We start from the raw sequence: 19,216 nt of genomic DNA, 5'->3' as shown, positions 1-19,216 counted from the left end.
TGATGGGGTTTTAACTGAGTCCTAAAATAGAGTTGGAAGGAACCTTGGCTTCTTATTTTAACCCCTCCATTTTACTGATGGGGGAACTAAAACCCAGGGGAAGATAACTATTTGGAATAATGACACCAGGTAATAACTAGCACTCCTAAAGCCCTTACTTGGAGTTGAGCACTGTTCTACATGCCTTTATATATCAATCCTCCCAACAACCCTTTGAGGTAGGTGCAATTTCTCTCTCCATTTTAAAGAGGAAAATGCGGTCTAGAGGGGTTAAGGACCTTGTCCAAGTGCACACAGTAAGAGGGAGCCTGAATTGAACCCAGGGAGTCCAGCACTACACTAGAGTCTATTTAATGTACAATGAGATGGAGTCTAACTGGGGAAGTAAGAAGGCTTCTAGAAGGAATTACTCATAGGCCTGATTATAAAAACACCAAACCTTGGTTATTCAGAGCCAACTAAATGGAAGTATCAATTAACCGGAGGTTTGCGTTCAACTGGGAATTCCTGAGAACCATGAAACACACACCTCTGAAGCAGTGAGGAGTGTCCCACAATCCCAAAGAAAGAGCCACACCAAGAGGAAAGAATTTGGTAAATGGGATATTCAAAGAACCAGAAGTAGCCCAATTCAGTTCCCCTTTTATGTGTGGCTTTCTACACATGATGTGGAAAATGCCATTTCCTGAGGCAGGTAGACCAGCTTGGGTGCCTTAAAAAGATACTCAGTGATATAGATTGAAGTGTTTAAAGAAGGGGCTTCTTACCAAAGACTGCCATTATCCAGAAACTCTGCTAACCCCTTCCTCCCTATCCACACACACCCTGACCTTTGGCTAACCAAAACTCTTCTCCAATTCTGCCACATAAGTTTCAGAATGAACCCATTTTTCAGTTTAGAAATTACTTACCAATCACTGCCAAATTATGCTCTGATCCACATGAGACCTGTTTAAAAAAAAAAAAGTTATATTAGAGAAGTTAAAAAGTACAGATATTTCAGTTATAAGAAAAAAAACTGATCACAGTAATTTAAAGCTATCCATTTTTGGTGAATTTTAGGAAGGAAGTGGTAAAGGGCACTGTATACAAAGGTTAAGACTATAATTAGAATGTTTTGAAGTAGAGGAAATATTGAATGCAAATAAACCAAATGTTAAAGTAACTGTCTTTATGCAGTAAAACCTTGAATGATACTTCTTAATCCTTTCTTTCTACATTTCTGTATTTTTCAAACTTTCTATAGTAAACATGTGTTACTTTTAAAATGGAAAGATAAGGCAAGAAATATGATAGCTTTTGAAAACTGAACTAAAAAGACCATCACTCTCATCTGGACTGATTAAAAATAAGCAAATAATTCAGTGGAAACAGACTCATCTGAGGAGAAATGCCTGACTTTCTCATCTGCCCAGTCTCCCTCCCACCTTTCACCTTCCAGCTACACAACCAACCTGAAGTTCTCTGAACATGGATATGTTCTCTTATACCTCTGGGGCTTGTGCACATGCTGTTCCTCTGCTCAAATGCCCTCTTCCTGACTGCTTATCTTGAGAACCTCTACTCAGCATTTAAAATCTCAGCTCAAAGTGTACACTGAGACTCCCTCCCTGCTGCCTGTTGACAGACTCCGGCACACCTTTCATTGGACACCTTGCACAAACTCCCATTATAGCAAATAAATTGTTTAACATTTTTTCCTGTTTGTCCACTAGACTGCAAGTGTCTTAAGAGGAATGAGTCTCAGTCACTTCTGTACTACACAGATGGATTTTACAAGGCCTGGACTCAACTGACATCTGCTAAATTAAAGAATGAATGAAATAAAGTAAATAAAAGACCAATTACCTAATACATAAAAGACACTTGTTGGTGGTTCTGAATCTAGTTTCTACTCAGTGAGAGACACTTCTTGTCTTTCAGTTTCTACATGTTCTCACGGTTACCAGAAGGATGTGACTTGGAATAAAAAACTGCAAATGGTTCCCCAGGTACTAATTAAGAGGAAGTCTAGATTCTGGAGAAGTATCCTGTGACCTTTGTCAGGATGCTCACTTGAGCTCTGGGCAAGAGGAAGGTTTTAGGTACACATGGAATGTCAACACTGGAAGGGCCCATGGAGATCATCTAGTCCAATCTTTTCATATCACAAGAAAATTGAAGTCCTGATAGAAGAAATAACTTGTCTCAGGTCTCAAAGACAGTTTGTGTCAAAATGAAGGCTAGATCCACTCTGACTCTCATGTAATTTTCTTTCTTCATGTTATAGCTTCTCACTCTTCTCTAGTGAAAATCACTTGGAAGTAACATTCAAAGATTCTTCAGATAGGCCCCTGATAGTTAAGCTAATAGATACTCCAAAAGTTAAAATGTAGATCAACCCCCTACTCCTTCTGCTCCCCCTCTCCCCCAAGATGTGTGCAGAGGAGTACTCTTAGAGAGAATCTCTGAGGCAGTGTGGGGGGGAGGTGGTCCAATTCTGTACTCCTGGGTGTGCTCCTACTTTATAATTCATAACCAACAGTAGTCAAATACTACTGTCACCTCTGCTTAGGTCAGCTGACATTGCAACAAATAAACAAAAACAAAACACACAAAACTGTTAAGTGGGGGGAGAACCATCCAGAAATATTTCTGGAGAAGTGTCAAGTTTAACAAGATGAAAAAAAAAAAACTTAAGGTTCCCAATATGAGTTCCAGGGAAGGGAACCTAGAATTGCTGAGTACTTTCTATGTGTCTGTCTCTATGAGCTGCTAGCTCATTTAATCCTCATTACAAATTTCCAAGGGAAGTATTACTATATCCATTTACAGATGAAACAAACCAAAATGCAATTAAGAGCCCATATGTGGTATTCAATATTACCAGTATCATCACTCATTAAGTATTGTACTTCTTTGGTAAAAATAACGACATGAGCAAATGCATTTTTCATTATGTAACTCCACTTCTTATTTCTTACAAGTGCTAAAATGCAATTGGATAAAAAGCAATAATTAATCAATGGTTTTGGACATACAATGTACAAATATATGATGTTACAACTAGAAAAAAAGAAGTAGGGGAAGAGAGGGATAGAGGAACTATTTATGTATATGTTGTTGAAGATAAGTTGGTATCAAATAAAATACGATTGCCAGAGATATAGGATGTTAAATTTTAACCCCATGGTAACCATAAAAAACAGACATGAAAAATATACTCAGAAAGAAAATAAAAGGGACTCAAAATAGTACAATACAAAAAATCAAATAAATATGAAGTAGGTATTAAAAGACGAATTGAGGGGTCAAAAAAGGTATAAGACATACAAAGACGAAATAGCAAACTGGCAGAAGAAAGTCCTACGTTAACTAGAGTGACTTTAAATGTAAATGCATTAAACTCTCCAATCAAAACTCTGAGACGGGAAGAATGGATTTTAAAATGCATGACCCAATAATATGTTTGCAAGAAATTCACCTTAAATTCAAACATATTAGGTACGTTGAAAGTGAAAATATGGGAAAAAAATACACCATGCAAAGAGTGACCAGAAGAGAGCTGGAATAGCTATATTAATATCACATAAAAGAAACTTTAAGTTTAAAAGGGTTATGAAGGTCAAAGAAGGTCATTATACACTGATGAAGGGCTCAATTCAATAAAAAAGACATAAAATTATAAATATATATGCCCATAATAGCAGAGCCCCAATATACATGCAGCAAATGTTAACAGATTTAATATTAATATTTAATATTAATAGTAGAAGGTTTCAATACACCATGTTCAATGATGGAAAAAACATCTAGACAGAAAATCAATAAGGAAATAGAATACTTTACAATACTCTAAACCAGCTAGACTTAACAGACTGTATAGAACACTTTGCCCAACAGTAGCAGAAGACACACTCTTCTCAAGTACACATGGATTATTCCCTACAACAGATCATATGTTAAGTCACAAAACAAGTCTCAATAAATTCAAAAATTTTGAAATGATGCAATGTGTCTACTCTGATCACAATGGAATGAAGCTGGAAATCAATAATAGAGGAAGAAATGTAATATTCATAAATATGTGAAAATTAAATAACACTCTCTTAAACAACCAGTGGGTTGCCCTGGTTTGAGTCTTTTGTGGACCACCAAAAATTATGTTTTTAAGCTAATCTATTTCTGTGCATGGAAACCTATTGTATGGAGGGCCTTTTAGTTAGATTCAGTTAAGGTTTTGGATTAGATTACAGGACCCAGGGTGGATCTTAATCCTTTTACTGGAGTCCTTTATAAATGGAGAAGACACACAAAGAAAGATAGCTGCCGTTTTACCCTGCCATGTAAGAGAAGACTCCAGGGTCACCTACAGTTGCAAAAAGACAGAGACATCAAGAAAGACTGAGAAAGAGGTAAGAGGCTGGAACAGTGGAGAAACCCAGGAGAGACTAGTCATTGGGCCTGATCACCCATAGCTGAGTTCAGGGAGAAAGTCAACCTGGGGGAGAAAGTCAGCCTGGAGGAGAAAGCAGAGAGAGGCTGGCATACCTGCCATTTTGCCTTGCCACATGGCAGGAGTATGGAATCACCCTCAGCTGCAAGTCAGTGAGATGCCTTGATCTGGACACTTTCACAGCCTTGGAACTGTAAGATTTCCCCCTAATAAATTCCCATTATAAAAGCTAGCCCATTGCTAATATTTTGTTCCCTGCAGCGTTTGCAAACCAAAACAGGGTCAAAGAAGAAATCACAGGGAAATTAGGAAACATCTTGAGGGGAATGAAAATGAAAACACAACATACCAAAACTTATAGGAGGCAGCAAAGGCAATTCTGAGAGGGACATGTATAGCTCTAAGTGCTTACATTAAAAAAAGAATTAAGATCTCAAATCAGAGACCTAAGCTCAACACTGGAAAATCTAGAAAAAGAAGAACAAAGTACATCCAAAGGGAACAGAAGGAAGGATATAAAGATTAGTGTCAAGATAAATGAAATAGAGAATAAAAATAATGTACAGAGAATAAACAAAATGAAAAGTTAGTTCTTTGAAAAGATCAATAAAATCAACAGATCATTAGCTAGACTAAGAAAGAAAAAAAGTAGGCACAAATAACTAATATGAAGAAATGAAAGGAGGCATACTACCAACCCTACAGAAATAAATAGGACTATAAGAGAAGACTATGAACAACTGCACACAAATTCAATAACCTAGACAAAACAAATTCCTAGAAACACACAAACTACGTACACAGACCAAAAAGAAAGTAAATAACACAGCAAACCAATAACTAGTAAGGAGATTGAGTCAGTTATCAAAAACTTCCCAACAATGAAAATCCAGGGCCAGGTGGCTTCACAGGTGAATTTTACCAAATATTTCAAGAATAATTAATATCAATCCTGTGCAAACTCCTCTAAAAAACTGAAGAGGAGAGAAACTTCCTAACTCATTCTTAGAGGCCAACTCACCTTCATACCAAAGCCAGATAGAGTTGCCATAAGAAAAGAAAACTAAGGACCAATAAACCTCATGAATATAGATGCAAAAATCTTCAACAAAATACTAGCAAACCAAATCCAATAGCACATCAAAGGAAGTGTACACCATGATCAAGGAGGATTTAGCACAGGTATGCAAGGGTGGTTTAATAAAAGAAAATCAATGTAATATATCACATTAACAGAACAAAGAGGGAAAAAATACATGGTAACCTCAATTCATGTAGAAAAGGTATTTGACAAAATCCTTTTATTGACCCTGTTTTGGCTTGCAAAAGCTGCAGGGAACAAATTTTACTGTGACCTAAACATTTTTTGAAGACGTAATTTTTTTTAAAAAAGGATGTAGACGCTAAGGAAGAAATGGAAGAGACTGCCTTGCCACTGTACATAGAGGGCGACACCTATTACAGTGATGAAAGGCAGATCAAGAAAATTTTTTTTGTTATTTTTCATTTTTCAATACCCCAATTTATTTTTTACTTTATATTACTTTTTCTAAATTATTATGTATTCTATTTCTAATCTTTAAGCCTATCATTACTATTTCATTTTTCTATTAATTGAATTTGGTTATATTAGACTTCATTTTTTAAGAAGTTTTGGATCACAGAGGGGTTCAACTATGGCAGGGGAGGAGCATTGATGTGGGGTGTCATTGATGGGGGATTCATAGGAGGGAGGACATTCTCCAGGGCATGCATATAGGGTATATAGATATGTTTGGATGTTCATTGGGCATTGACATAGCGGGCAGAGTTTCACACAACAACTGAGGGAGTGCTGAGTTCCCATTCTGGGGATCTTTGTTGCACATCCCAGTGGAGCAGCAACAATCTCCCAAGTACAAGGGCAAAGACCAGTGGAGAAGGATGGTTCAGTGATGGGCCCTTGATACTGATGACTGTGCTTATGAGCCTGTGTGCTTGAAATTTCTCTAGGCCTAGAGCTGCAGGGTGCCTAAGAGTTACCTCCTGGGGGCCTCCATGTTGCCCAAATGGGGCCACTCTCTAAACCAATCTCAGCATGTAAATGCATTACCTTCTCCCTAATGTGGGACATGACTCCCAGGGATGAGCATCCCTGGTGCCGAGGGATTACTACCAAGCACCAGCTGATGATACAACTAGAAAAAAGACCTTGAATAAAAGGGGAAATGGTAAAGACAAATGAGTTTATATGGCTAAGAGACTTCAAAATGAGTCAGGACATCAACAGAGGGATCATGCTTACACATATCTCAGCAGGATCTCAGAGATAGCCAAAGTAGATACAAACCCAGGTACTGGTGCTCCTGAGGGCTATGGAGACACACAGGTCCCACAGTCATGGCAAATGGCTCTGGAGTTCAGTGCCTTGCCAGTGGGCCCGACTTTGAAATTTGTGCTCCTGAATGTGATAGAGTTGGACTCAGATGTGACCACTCTACACATGCTTCTTCTGTCACTTCTACTGAACCTGTGGTTGGCAATGGGGTTGGTGTATGCCTAGGCTACTTGAATCTCTGGACTGTCCATGTGCCAGCTGGGCCCTGAGGCTCAGCAGAGTTGCAACTCCTATTCTCTGGTTTGTTGCACTTACCCAGGTCAGCTACCAGAGAGGTGAAGATGGTCAACCACCATACCAGGGAACTGAGAGTGCCTACAACTGCAAGCAGAAGAATCTCATCTGTGATGGTTAGACTGTTGTGTCAATTCAGCCAGGTAATTGTGCCCAATTGTTTGGTCAAGGAAGCACTGGGCTAACTGTAATACAAGGGTATTTATGGACTTCAGTCACCATTGACTTTACTGTAGTGGCAAATCATAGATAGCTGATTACAATTACATCAATCAGGGAAATTGCCATCAGCAATGAGTGAGGCTTAACCCAATCAGCTGAATGCCTTAAAAGGGGAAGTGATTCCAGCATTGAGAGAGAATTTCCCAGCTTGTCTTTGGACATCCAACATCTCCAAAACTCATCAAGAACCTTCACTGGACTTTCATTGGAACCCCTGGTTGCAGCCTGCCTGTGGAACCTGGACTTGTGCATCCCCACGGCTGCTTGAAAGACTCTTATAAAATGGCATATTATTGACAGATATCTCTTGTTAATTCTGTTTCCCTAGAGAACCCTAACTAATACAGCTTGGTACTGGGAGTGGTTCTTGAGAAACAGAGTCTTAAACATGGAGTGTCTGAGGTGGTTCTGAGAGTTTTTGCAATTGGCTCTCTACTCTAACTGGACTCAGGGGTACTGACGACTCCCTTTCCAATAACGAAGAGGCTGCTAACAGTCCATGGTGTGAGCTGGCAGTCAAGATACGCAAAATAGCATCACTGGATTCCCATACTTCCATGCTTATAAGAAGCAAGGATCTGGGTTAGAGTGTTTTCAATAGCTTAACAGAGTTTTGTGGAGTCAAATGGTATAATGATGTTGGCTGGCTCCGCCTAGATATTCTGGATACTGTTACAAAAGAAAGAGATGAGTTAAAGGCTTCAAATTTGAAACATAAACACCATATGAATGATGCAAAAGTTTCTATGTGTGCTCTGAAAGAAAACCTTGTCTCCAGTAGCCATAGGCTCGAAATATCTGAGAACGTAATTCAGACTCTCATTTGTGCTAGTAGTGGAGTTACAAAGGAAACTAAAATCTCAACCCCACAGGGTCTCTGCAGTTAAAGTGAAGTCACTGATTGGAAAAGAGTGGAATCCAGAGAATTGGGATAGAGACATCTGGTATGATGAAAATATTGATGGAGACACTGGAACCCTGAATTCTGCTCAGACTTTACCAGATAAACCTGCTATGGCCTACCCTGTGCAAACCACATCTTGTCAACCTTGTATCATCCAGCCTGGAGCCTGCTCCAGGCAGTCTGGACCTCCTCCCAGCCCTTGACGCACATACCAGCCAAACTCCAGTTGGTACTGTGGAGCCTCTAGTCTGCCCTGAGGAAACTGCCTTCCAACCCCTGCCTGAAGAGATTAATCCTGTCTCACCAGAAGAAAATGCAAAGGAATGCCCTGAGGTCAGGAGCTTATAAGGCATTTCTAATCCTTCTCCTTACCCACCCCCACCACCTCTCTTGTCTTCAAGACCTATTACTAGACTAAAATCACAACAAGCCCCCAAAGGTGAAATACAAAGCATGACCCATGAGGAAGCAAGGTATACTCAGAAAGAACTGCATGAATGTTCTAATTTCTATAGACAGAAATCAGGGGAATATGTGTGGAATGGATACTAAGGGTATGGGATAATGGTGGAAGGAATATTAAGTTAGATCAAGTAGAATTTATTGATACGGGCCCACTAAGCAGAAATTCTGGATTCAAAGCTGTAGCTCCAGGGAGTGGAAAGGGCTCTAACAGTTTGTTTGGGTGAGTGACTGAAACATGGAATGGGTAGTGGAAGAAGGTAGTGATAAATATGAACTTCGACCACGTGACCAGTTACAGAACCAAGGACTATAACGGTCATGAATCTTTCTTCTTTGTTTCATGATGATGATGATTGTATATGTGCACAAACATATTTCTTTGTCTTCTTCCCCAAACTTTTCCCTTATCATATAACAAGTTGTATCAGATTCATGTCATAATATTTGAGGATGTCAAGTTTGAGAGTGAATATTACCCAAGAACTTGCACCCTATTCTGTACGGAATTAATGTGTTTCCAGTTGTATGCAGGAGAGGTGAACATTGTTAGGCAGAAATATATATATGTGCATGTCTGTTATTGTTTTCACTTAGAGACTAAGCATGGTTTAAGGTAATATGTATGGTTGCCAAGTTGACAAGGGATGGACAAGCAAGCACCGGGCTAACTGTAATACAACGGCATTTATGGACTTCAGTCACTATTGACTTTATTGCAGTGGCAGATCATAGATAGCTGATTACAATTACATCAATCAGGGAGACTGCCATCAGCAATGAGTGATGCTTAATCCCATCAGCTGAATGCCTTAAAAGGGGAAGTGATTCCAGCATTGAGAGAGAATTTCCCAGCTTGTCTTTGGACATCCAACATCTCCAAAACTCATCAAGAACCTTCACTGGACTTTCATTGGAACCCCTGGTTGCAGCCTGCCTGTGGAACCTGGACTTGTGCATCCCCACGGCTGCTTGAAAGACTCTTATAAAATGGCATATTATTGACAGATATCTCTTGTTGATTCTGTTTCCCTAGAGAACCCTAACTAATACACCATCCATCAGCATGTGGATCTAAGCCCCCTCTCGATTTAGAGGTGGAGTGGACATCACCATCCCAGGATCCTCAGGATGGAAGGGTAAAATATGGATTAGAGTGGACTTGCTGGTATTCTACTATAGAACTATTGTGACTCTAGCAATGGAAGAAACTGTATCATTGATGTGGAGACACTGGTCACAGGAGTTGTTGGGGGCAGGGAGAGGGGAAGAAGAAGTATGATATGGGGGCATTTGTCATGAATGATATTGCAGGGACAGATGCAGGACATTATATATCCTGTCATAACCCGCTGAATGGACTGGGATAGAGTGTAAACTATGTAAACTACAGTCCATGCTGTGTAGCAGTGCTCCAAAATGTATTCATCAAATGCAATGAATGTGCCGCACTGAAGAAAGAACTTGGTGATGTGGGAGGGGTGGGGGGTGGGGAGTGGGGGTATATGGGATCCTCTTATATTTTTTAGGGTAACAATTTGTATGATCTATGTATCTTTAAAAAAATTTTTTTAATCTCTTAAAAAGAATTAGGAAAAAACTTAGATATTTAACAATAAGGGAATGCTTATGTAAATTATGATAGAGCCATCTGACAGAATATTATGCAGCCTTAGAAAACGATGCTTATGATAATGGAAAAACACGTGAAGTGAAGGAATGCATAAAATTTTATATATAATATGATCAAACATATATTAAAATATGAATAAAAAGACTGGAAAAGATATACATCAAAATGTTAATAGCGGGAAACGGACTTGGCCCAGTGGTGAGGGCATCCGTCTAACCACATGGGAGGTCCGCGGTTCAAACCCCGGGCCTCCTTGACCCGTGTGCAGCTGGCCCATGCGCAGTGCTGATGCGCGCAAGGAGTGCCACGCCATGCAGGGGTGTCCCCTGCTTAGGGGAGCCCCACGCGCAAGGAGTACGCCCCGTAAGGAGAGCCGCCCAGCGCGAAAGAAAGTGCAGCCTGCCCAGGAATGGTGCCGCCCACACTTCCCGTGCCACTGACGACAACAGAAGCGGACAAAGAAACAAGACGCAGCAAATAGACACGGAGAACAGACAACCAGGGGAGGGGGGGAAATTAAATAAATAAATAAATCTTTACCAAAAAAATGTTAATAGTGATTGTCTCTGGGCTTAGGGTGAGATAGGCATTATGAATATGGTTTTCTTTCTTTTTTCATCACTGAATTTTATACACTATTCTTATAGTCAGAAAAAATCTATTAAAAATAAGAAAAGGTAAACAAATAATGCAGATCCCACCACAGAGAGGAAGAAAAAAAGAAAACCTGCTTGGCTATGAAATAAATATGCTATAAAATCTTATATTAAGAGAAAATAAGGAAAAAAGAATTGAAGGAAATATAACTAAATCATAATAGCTGCTGCATCATGGTGTAAAATTATAAGACACTTTTTCTTCTGTTCATTATTTCCTGGCTTTTCTTTAACCATGGTGGTAGCAATGCTGATGGCTGTGATACCAGCAAGAAAGAAAAATACCACATAGTAAAGACTTGTATTGTGACATGGCATTGTGCCAAGGTACTTCATAAACATTGTCACATTTTAAGCATCATGATCTTTTCCAGTAAGTATAACTTCCCTCATTTTAGAGATATGGAAACTGAGGTTCATGAACATTAAATAACTTTCAAAGCTAGTTAAGTGGTAGCAGGAAGACTAAAACCCAGGTCTGCCTGATCTCCAAACTAATGCCTCCTTACTTACCTATATTACCTTCACTTTTAAAAAACAAAATTATTTCAAATTATAAAATGTAAAGAGAAAAAAAAAGGGCCTGCCTCTGGCTTCCAGGGTTCACCTTGGGCTGTGGACTGCAGGGCTGACCAGACTTAAGGAACAGGGACTTTCAGAAACAAGCCACCAACAAATGCTGGTATCAGGCAGCACATGCTGCTGTGAATTAGTGAGCAAGACAGTGATGAATGGATTCTGTCACATCAATGTGGGGCTAGAGACTCAAAGCTCCCCACTGCTTCTTGCTATCTGTGCATTGGCAAGAAGACATAGAGGTCAGAAGATTGAATGCCACGGGCCACAAAATCGCAGCACTGCACTCCTTCAATGAGATTGCATCAATTACCATTTGCTTCATATCACTTCCATCACCATTGCTCATTGCCCAGCTGCAGACAGATTTCAAGAAGGTTCTGTTAACAATGGCAGTGTGTCCAGAAGAAAGAGATTCAGAGCCAGGAAGCAGGTGAGTAATAGGTCTTCCACTTTGGCTCTGAGACTTTTGGAAAAGCATTTCACCTCTCAAGCCTCAAGGTGTAAAAAGGAGATAACACTGTCTGTCCTATCTGTCTGACAAAACTGGCAGAGGGCAACTGAGTCAACTCACCCCCTCCCTGCCCTGTGTATCATCTCTCTTACATACAGATCTGACTATGTGATGCCCCTCTTTAACACTCTTCGCAAGCTCCCAGCACTGGAGGAAACTAAACTTCTCAGTGTGGCTGACTAGGAGCTTAGAAGCAAGGCCTTGTTCACCTCTCTGGCCTCACTTCCCACTGCTTCTACTCATGAACCATCAACCCTAAATAACATATTCCATTTCTCCTACTCTCCCATTTCTCCTACACTTCTACTCTTCTTATTATATAGTTTTTAAGAACATCATGTGATTACAGGCTTTCATGCATGCTCTTCCTCCTGTCTGGAATTTCCTTTCTTCCACTGTCGACCTAGCTAATTCCTGCTTATCCTTTAAGATTGCTCACACATCACCTTCCTGTGAAGCCTTTCCTAACTTCTCCAGGCAGAGCCAGCTGCTCCACCCAGGCTACTCCACAGAACTAAGTATCACAGCCCTTATCACATATGAGATGTCTAATCATGGCTGTGCATGTGCTAGGCACCACAGTCTCTCAGACATCTATAGAGTGCCTGTCCTGTAGTAGTGTCTGCCACACAGCCCAAGTGGAAGCATGATGGAGTGAGAAACCTAAGAGGAAAATCAGGGCACAGGAAATACATGATCCCAAGCAAGCAGAAGTATGGGAATGGCCAGTACAGTCCAGCTAGAGATAGGCTCTGAGATGCACACTGAGGGCAAGAAGAGAGCAGATCTACAAGAACAGAATGTGGACCTCCTGGGATGTCAACAAAGGAACACTAGAGGCTTCCAGTCAACTGAGATGGTCCTATAACATGCTCTAAGGTGCCATGCCCCTTCAGAATTATTGAACAACTAGGAAAAACTGGCAGAGCCACCTTCTTCCTCAGAAATCCAGAAAAGAGTAGAAGAGTTCCTGGGTGAATGCCAACAAAAGAAAATGCAGCTTTAAAACCTCTAGAAACTCCTGGCGCTCTTGCTGGTCCCTCACACCCTCTTCCCAACGGTGTTGAGCCAGTTTGCACTTTCACTGTGGATCTCTGGCCCTGTTCTGGAACGAGAAGGGTAAGCCCTAAGCACATACTAGAGTGTATATATGTCTTTGACAATCATTGGGTGGCAGCCTGAGAGAATCAACGGAGAAACTGGTCTCTGGCTCACCCTCCCACATTTTATCCTGCAGGCAGAAGCAACTTGCTTATAGCTATAGCAGTGTAAGAAACAATTAAGTTAAAATGGCCTAAGGCAAAGGATTAACTGCTCTAAGACCTCCCCTGCCCCAGAGAACACCCAGGAAGGGGAGAAAGTCTATTTCACAGGGAGTTGAAAGAACATTAGAATTCCTGTAAACAAGGGAATTCCTAAGACCACAAGCAAGCACAAGCCCAGGACAGGAGGCAGGCTCAGAAGACAGAGGAGACCATGTCCTTCACATTCACCTATGGCTGATCTTCACAGGAAGGGTGAACTCTAAAGGAGAGTAGCAACCAATGCAGAGTCCATTTCCAATGTCCGTAAAATGTGTTTTCTGCATTAGTATGTTTGTTTTTGTTGGCACTCAAGGAAATCTCTGACATATAACTAGCTGGATACAAATTTAAGGAACAAATAACTCAAGGACTAAATCCCAGAGTAAACACATTAAAATATTGAGGGGAAAAGATATAGTTCAAGTGGTTAAGCACCTGCTTCCCATGTATGAGGCCCTAGATTCAATCCCTGGTACCTCCATAAATATATATATACACACAGTGTGCAAGAAACGATTACAAGATGAAGAAATAGAAAATGATAGTCTACCAAAGGGAGCAAGATAAAATTCCATAAGCCATCAATGAATAAGACTGGACTTTGGACAAACTGGAAAAAGACTTCAAAAAATGATCCTTGGACACTTTTGGGAAGATGGTGGACTAGAAGGACACAGGACTCCCTTCTCTCCCAGAAATATAGCTGGGACAAGCAGAAACAGCCTAGAAAAAAAATCTTTTAGGGTTTAGAACACCAAGGGAAGGCTGGACACCACCCAGAGGAGATAGGGGCAAAGGAAAAGAACTGAGATGCAAAACTGTGAGTTAAAAGCCGCAACTGCAAATGCTGGCATCCTTCTATACCCTACAGACACTTTTGAATTCTCAGGCTTCGGGCTGAGCAGAAGACTACAGAAAAAAGGGGCCCCAGGGATCTACCTTTCCAGGAAAGGGGAGAGAGAAGGACACAGCCTAAGGCTGACTCAGTTTTTAACCCATATATTTGGTCTGCTGTGTCCCATGAGCCCTTCCAGGCCGGGTGGAACTACACCACTGTTCACCTTGAAAACTAGCAAGGGACTAAAGAGATCCGACTCTCTCAAATCTCCCTCTACTGACCAGAACTGGTTGTGAAGGATACAAAGGGGAGTGGAATTATTTCCTACTCAGGAAAAGGGAGGGGCTACAGGCAAAGGTTGGAGAACTGCCTCTGAGAGAGTTTGAATTAAGAGGTTCCTAGCCTCCAGGCAGGAACCTCTGACACACTGCTCTGGTCCCTACTGCAGCAAACACATTCTGACCAGGCACTGAACTGAGAAGGCTGCCAAAGAGAGCCATCTGCTGACAGACCAAAGAAGTGCACATAAGGAAATTAAAAGAAAGGAAGAGAGGCATTTTCGGTCTTTACAGTGTCCTTCCACAAAGCGCTGGGGAGTGGGTCTGCAACCCAATCCTGGGTCTGGGGCCCAGATTTAAATAGCTAACAGGGACAATCCTAAAGACCCAGAACAAGTTAAACCAGGACAAAGAATAGCAGTAAAACACAGCCTCCCACCACTAAAACTCTACTAAAGAGAGAGAAATCAAGTATTTGAGTAAAGTCACCACCCTAATCAGATGCCTAGACATCAGCAAAAAATGACAAGCCATACTAAGAAAATGGAAGGAATGATCCAAGAAAAGGAATATATCAAAGTCCCAAAAGAGATGCAGGATTTGAGATAATCAACAAGGTGCAAACAATTTTCCAAAATCAAATTAATGAATTGAAAGACAATAAGACTAAAGAGATAAAGGACATCAAAAAGACACTGAGTGAATACAAAAGAGAATCTGAAAACTTGAATAAAAAAGTAACAGAGATCATAGGAATGAGAAACATGATAGGTGAGATCAAAAACACATTAGAGGGAATGGATGTGGCTCAAACAGTTGAGCACCCACCTCCCACATGGGAGGTCCTGGGTTCAGTTCCTGGTACCTCCTAAAGAAAACAAAGAAACAATGAGCAGACAATGAGCAGACAACGAGCAAAAACAATGAGCAGACAACAAGAAAAAAACAACAAGCAGGGGGCAGATGTGGCTCAAGCAGTTGAATGCCTATGTTCAGTTCCTGTTGCCTCCTAAAGAAAAACAAAACAAAACAAAACAACAAGGCAATGGGGAGACAATAGCAAAAAAACAACCAGTAGGCAATGCGTGCAAACAATGAGAATAAACAATGAGCAAACAGACAAGGGAGCCATCTCAGGGGCCGAAGAAACACATTAGAGGGGAGCGGATGTAGCTCAACAGGTTGAGAGTCTGCATCCAATGTATGAGGTCCCCGGTTCAATCCCTGGTACCACCTAGAATCAAAAACAAAGACATGAAAAAATCAATTCTCAATGGGGAGCAGATGTAGATCACACAGTTGAGTGCCTGTTTCCATGTACAAGGTCCTAGGTTTGATTCCCAGTGCCACCTAAAAACAAAAACAAACAAGTGAAAAAACCATCTCTCATTGGGGAGTGGATATACTTTAGTGGTTGAGCACCTTTCCCACGTACAAGGTCCTGGGTTCAATCCCCAGTACCTCCTAAAACACACACATACACATATATTGGAGGCATACAACAGCTGGCGCAAAATAATAGAGGAAAGAATCAGTGATAAAGAAGACAGAACAGCCTGAGGAGTGCAGATTCAATTTTCTGGTACCCCTCCCTTTTCCTGAGCTCAGAGGAGCATACCAGCTGACTTGGTGAGAGCCTAGGAAGAGAGGAGAGGTGAATCTGCTGAGAGAGCCTTATTTACCTAAATGCCCCAGGATTGGAAACTTGATCTAGGAGAAGGTGGAGTCAGAAAATTAACTAGCTCCCCCTGTAGCACACCTAAGGGAGAGGGACAGTAGGATGTGCTTTGCAGTCTTCCAACAGCATATTTAGAGTTCCTGGCAAAGTGTGGGTGCTCTCTCTCAAGAAATTAAAAGTCATTATTTTCTATGGTGACTTGGTTCATCAGGGACCCATCTGAATCTCCTAGGGGACCCCTCACACAGCCTTTCTGCTGCCTGCGGAGAGAAGGTCAGACTCCTAAGCAGTTTATTCAATTGCAAAGAAGACTCTTTACTTGAGGCCTTGTCTGGTCTTTTTTGTTGGGTTGTTTTCTTGTATTTCCTTTCTCTTTATCCTCCCATGACCCTTTCTTCTTTTTTTTTTTTTTCCTTCTTTTTTCTTTTTTATATTAGGTGCTGCAGGTAGCATTTCTTATTTGCTGTGCTTCCTCATCCTCAATTTCTTCTATTCTGTGTACTGATTTTGGCAACCAACCCTATCCCCTTTCCTTTACATCTTTCTATTCTCCACAGTTTATTGTGGTTTCTCTTCGATTCCACCTCTCTTTGTTTAGCCCCCAATTTTTCTGACTTTTTATATCTAATACCTCTATTCTGTTTTTATCTTTTATTCACTCTTTATATTATTGTCCTTTCTTTTCTCTTTCCCTCTCTGCTGACCACACTGGCCTTTTAATTCATACTATATTCCTCCCCATATTCAGTTTACTATCTCATTATTGATACTCCACTTTTTTACTGTTATAACTCTACACATGTTACAAGAGTTTAATATCCATTCTCCTAAATCTCACATGGTACTTCTGCTAACATTTACTATCAATACTACTATTAAAACTTTTTCATTTCTTACCCCTTTTGCTTTCTCTCACCCAAATATTTTTCTTCAAAGGAACTTAGGCAACAAAAAGGAAATAGAATAAGAAGAACAAAGTGACAAAGAGAAGACTTAATATGCACACAAAAATAACAACTAATTAAACCCTGAGACTAGATGAAGCAGCTAATCAACTGAATAAACGCACCAAGATAAAATGATGACCAGAGAGCAACAAAAAAACTACAAACCATATAATCAGGAAAACGTGACCCAATCTAAGGAACAAACTAAAAACCAGGAAGAGGAGTGGAACATCAAATAACTAATTAAAGCTCTCAAAACATGTATCAAGGACCAATTCAATGAAGTAAGAGATTAAGGATACTAAGAAAACACTTGGAGAGCATACAGAAGAAACTGTAATCATACACAAAAAGATAATGGATATGATGGTGATGAATAGCACAATCCAAGAAATCAAAAATACACTCTCAGCAAATAACAGCAGATTTGAAAAGGCAGAGGAAAGAATTAGTGATGTGGAAGACGGTACATCTGAAATCAAACAGATAGCAGAATTGATCAATAAAAAGACAGAAAAAATCCATCAGGGACTTAGGGACCTGAATGGCAACACAAATGCACAAACATACACATTATAGGCATCCCAGAAGGAGAAGAGAAGGGAAGGGGAACAGAAGAGGTATTGAAGGAAATAATGACTGAAAACTTTCCAAAGCTATTGAGGGGCATGGATGTATGTGTCCAGGAAGCACAATGCACCCCAAACAGCATAAATCCCAACAGGCCTACCCCAAGACATATACTTGTCAAATTAGCCAATGTTCAAGACAAAGAGAAAATACTAAAAGCAGCCAGAGAATCATCACATACAAAGGAGGCTCGATAAGATTAAGTGCTGATTTCTCATCTGAAACCATGGAAGCAAGAAGGCAGTGGTATGACATAAGCAAGGTACTAAAAGAAAAAACTTTCCAGCCAAGAATACTCAATCCACAAAGCTAGCATTCAAAATTGATGGAGAGTTCAAAACATTCACAGATAAACAGAAACTAAGAGAGTATGCCAACAAGAAACCTGCCCTTCAAGAAATACTAAAAGAAGTTCTGCAGAGGAAAGAAAAAAACAGGAGAGACAGTTGGAAGAGAATGTAAGAACAACTAAAAAGACAAAAAGAGGGGAAAAAATCAAAATATGACAAACACAAATCCAAAGAAAATATTGCTAATATAAGTAATTCCTTGAAAGTAATAACACTGAATGTCAAAGTATTAAACTCACCAGTTAAGAGACACAGATTGGAAGACTGGGCAAGGAAATAGGACCTATCTATATGCTGTCTACAAGAAACACATCTTAGACCCAGGGATTCAAGGAGATTGAAAGTGAACGGCTGGAAAACAAATCTTACTGGCAATAATAACCAAAAAAGGGCAGGAGTAGCTATATTAATATTGGACAAAATATGGAATTGTCCTAAATGATACTGCAGGGACAGATGTTGAACATTATATATCCTGCCATAATCCACTGAATAGACTGGGGGACAGTGTAAACTACAATGTAAACTATTATCCATGTGGTGCAGCAGTGCTCCAAAATGTATTCACCAAATGCAATTAATGTGCCACAATGATGAAATAGGTTATTGATGTGGGAGGAGTGGGGTGAGGGAGGTGGAGGGGTATATGGGCACCTCTTAGGTGTTTTAATGTAATATTTTTTGTGATTTATGTTTCTTTAAAAAAAAGACAATTAAAAAAATGATGGGGGTGGGAGGGTGGGGAGTGGGGTATATGGGAACCTCTTATGTTTTCTAATGTAACATTCTGTGATATCTATTAACTTTCAAAAAGATAATTAAAATTAAATTAAATTTTTTTAAAAAGAAGACAGAACAGCTGAAATTAAAGAGAGAAAAAAAATGGGAAATAAATGCGTGGAGGCTCAGGTAGTTGAATGATAACATGAAATGCAACTACATATGTGTCATGGAATTCCAGAATGGAAAAAGAAGGGAAAAGCAGCAGAATGAGTATCTGAGGAAATAATGGCTGAATTTCCCAACTCTCTTGAAAGAAATGAACTTAAATGTCCAAGAAGTGCAGCATACCCCTGTCAGAATAAATGCAAATAGACCTACTCCAAGACACGTGCTACTCAGAATGTCAAATGTCAAAGAGAAAATTCTGAGAGCAGCAAAGGAGAAGACAAACATTA

At 40.2% G+C, this 19,216-nt stretch overlaps 1 protein-coding gene across 2 annotated transcripts in view; it reads right to left on the bottom strand.

The window, feature by feature from the left end:
• SERGEF (secretion regulating guanine nucleotide exchange factor) overlaps positions 1-19,216 on the bottom strand; it is a 295,047-nt gene that overhangs the window by 110,627 nt on the left and 165,204 nt on the right. For both annotated transcript variants that reach the window (XM_058305664.2, XM_071218152.1), the window contains exon 10: positions 912-948. In XM_058305664.2, coding sequence (XP_058161647.1) covers positions 912-948 — 37 coding nt within the window. The remainder of the gene's footprint in view (positions 1-911; positions 949-19,216) is intronic.

This window comes from Dasypus novemcinctus, chromosome 10 (assembly GCF_030445035.2).
Source record: "Dasypus novemcinctus isolate mDasNov1 chromosome 10, mDasNov1.1.hap2, whole genome shotgun sequence".
Taxonomy (NCBI): domain Eukaryota; kingdom Metazoa; phylum Chordata; class Mammalia; order Cingulata; family Dasypodidae; genus Dasypus; species Dasypus novemcinctus.
This window is presented reverse-complemented; position numbering and strand designations above follow the sequence as displayed.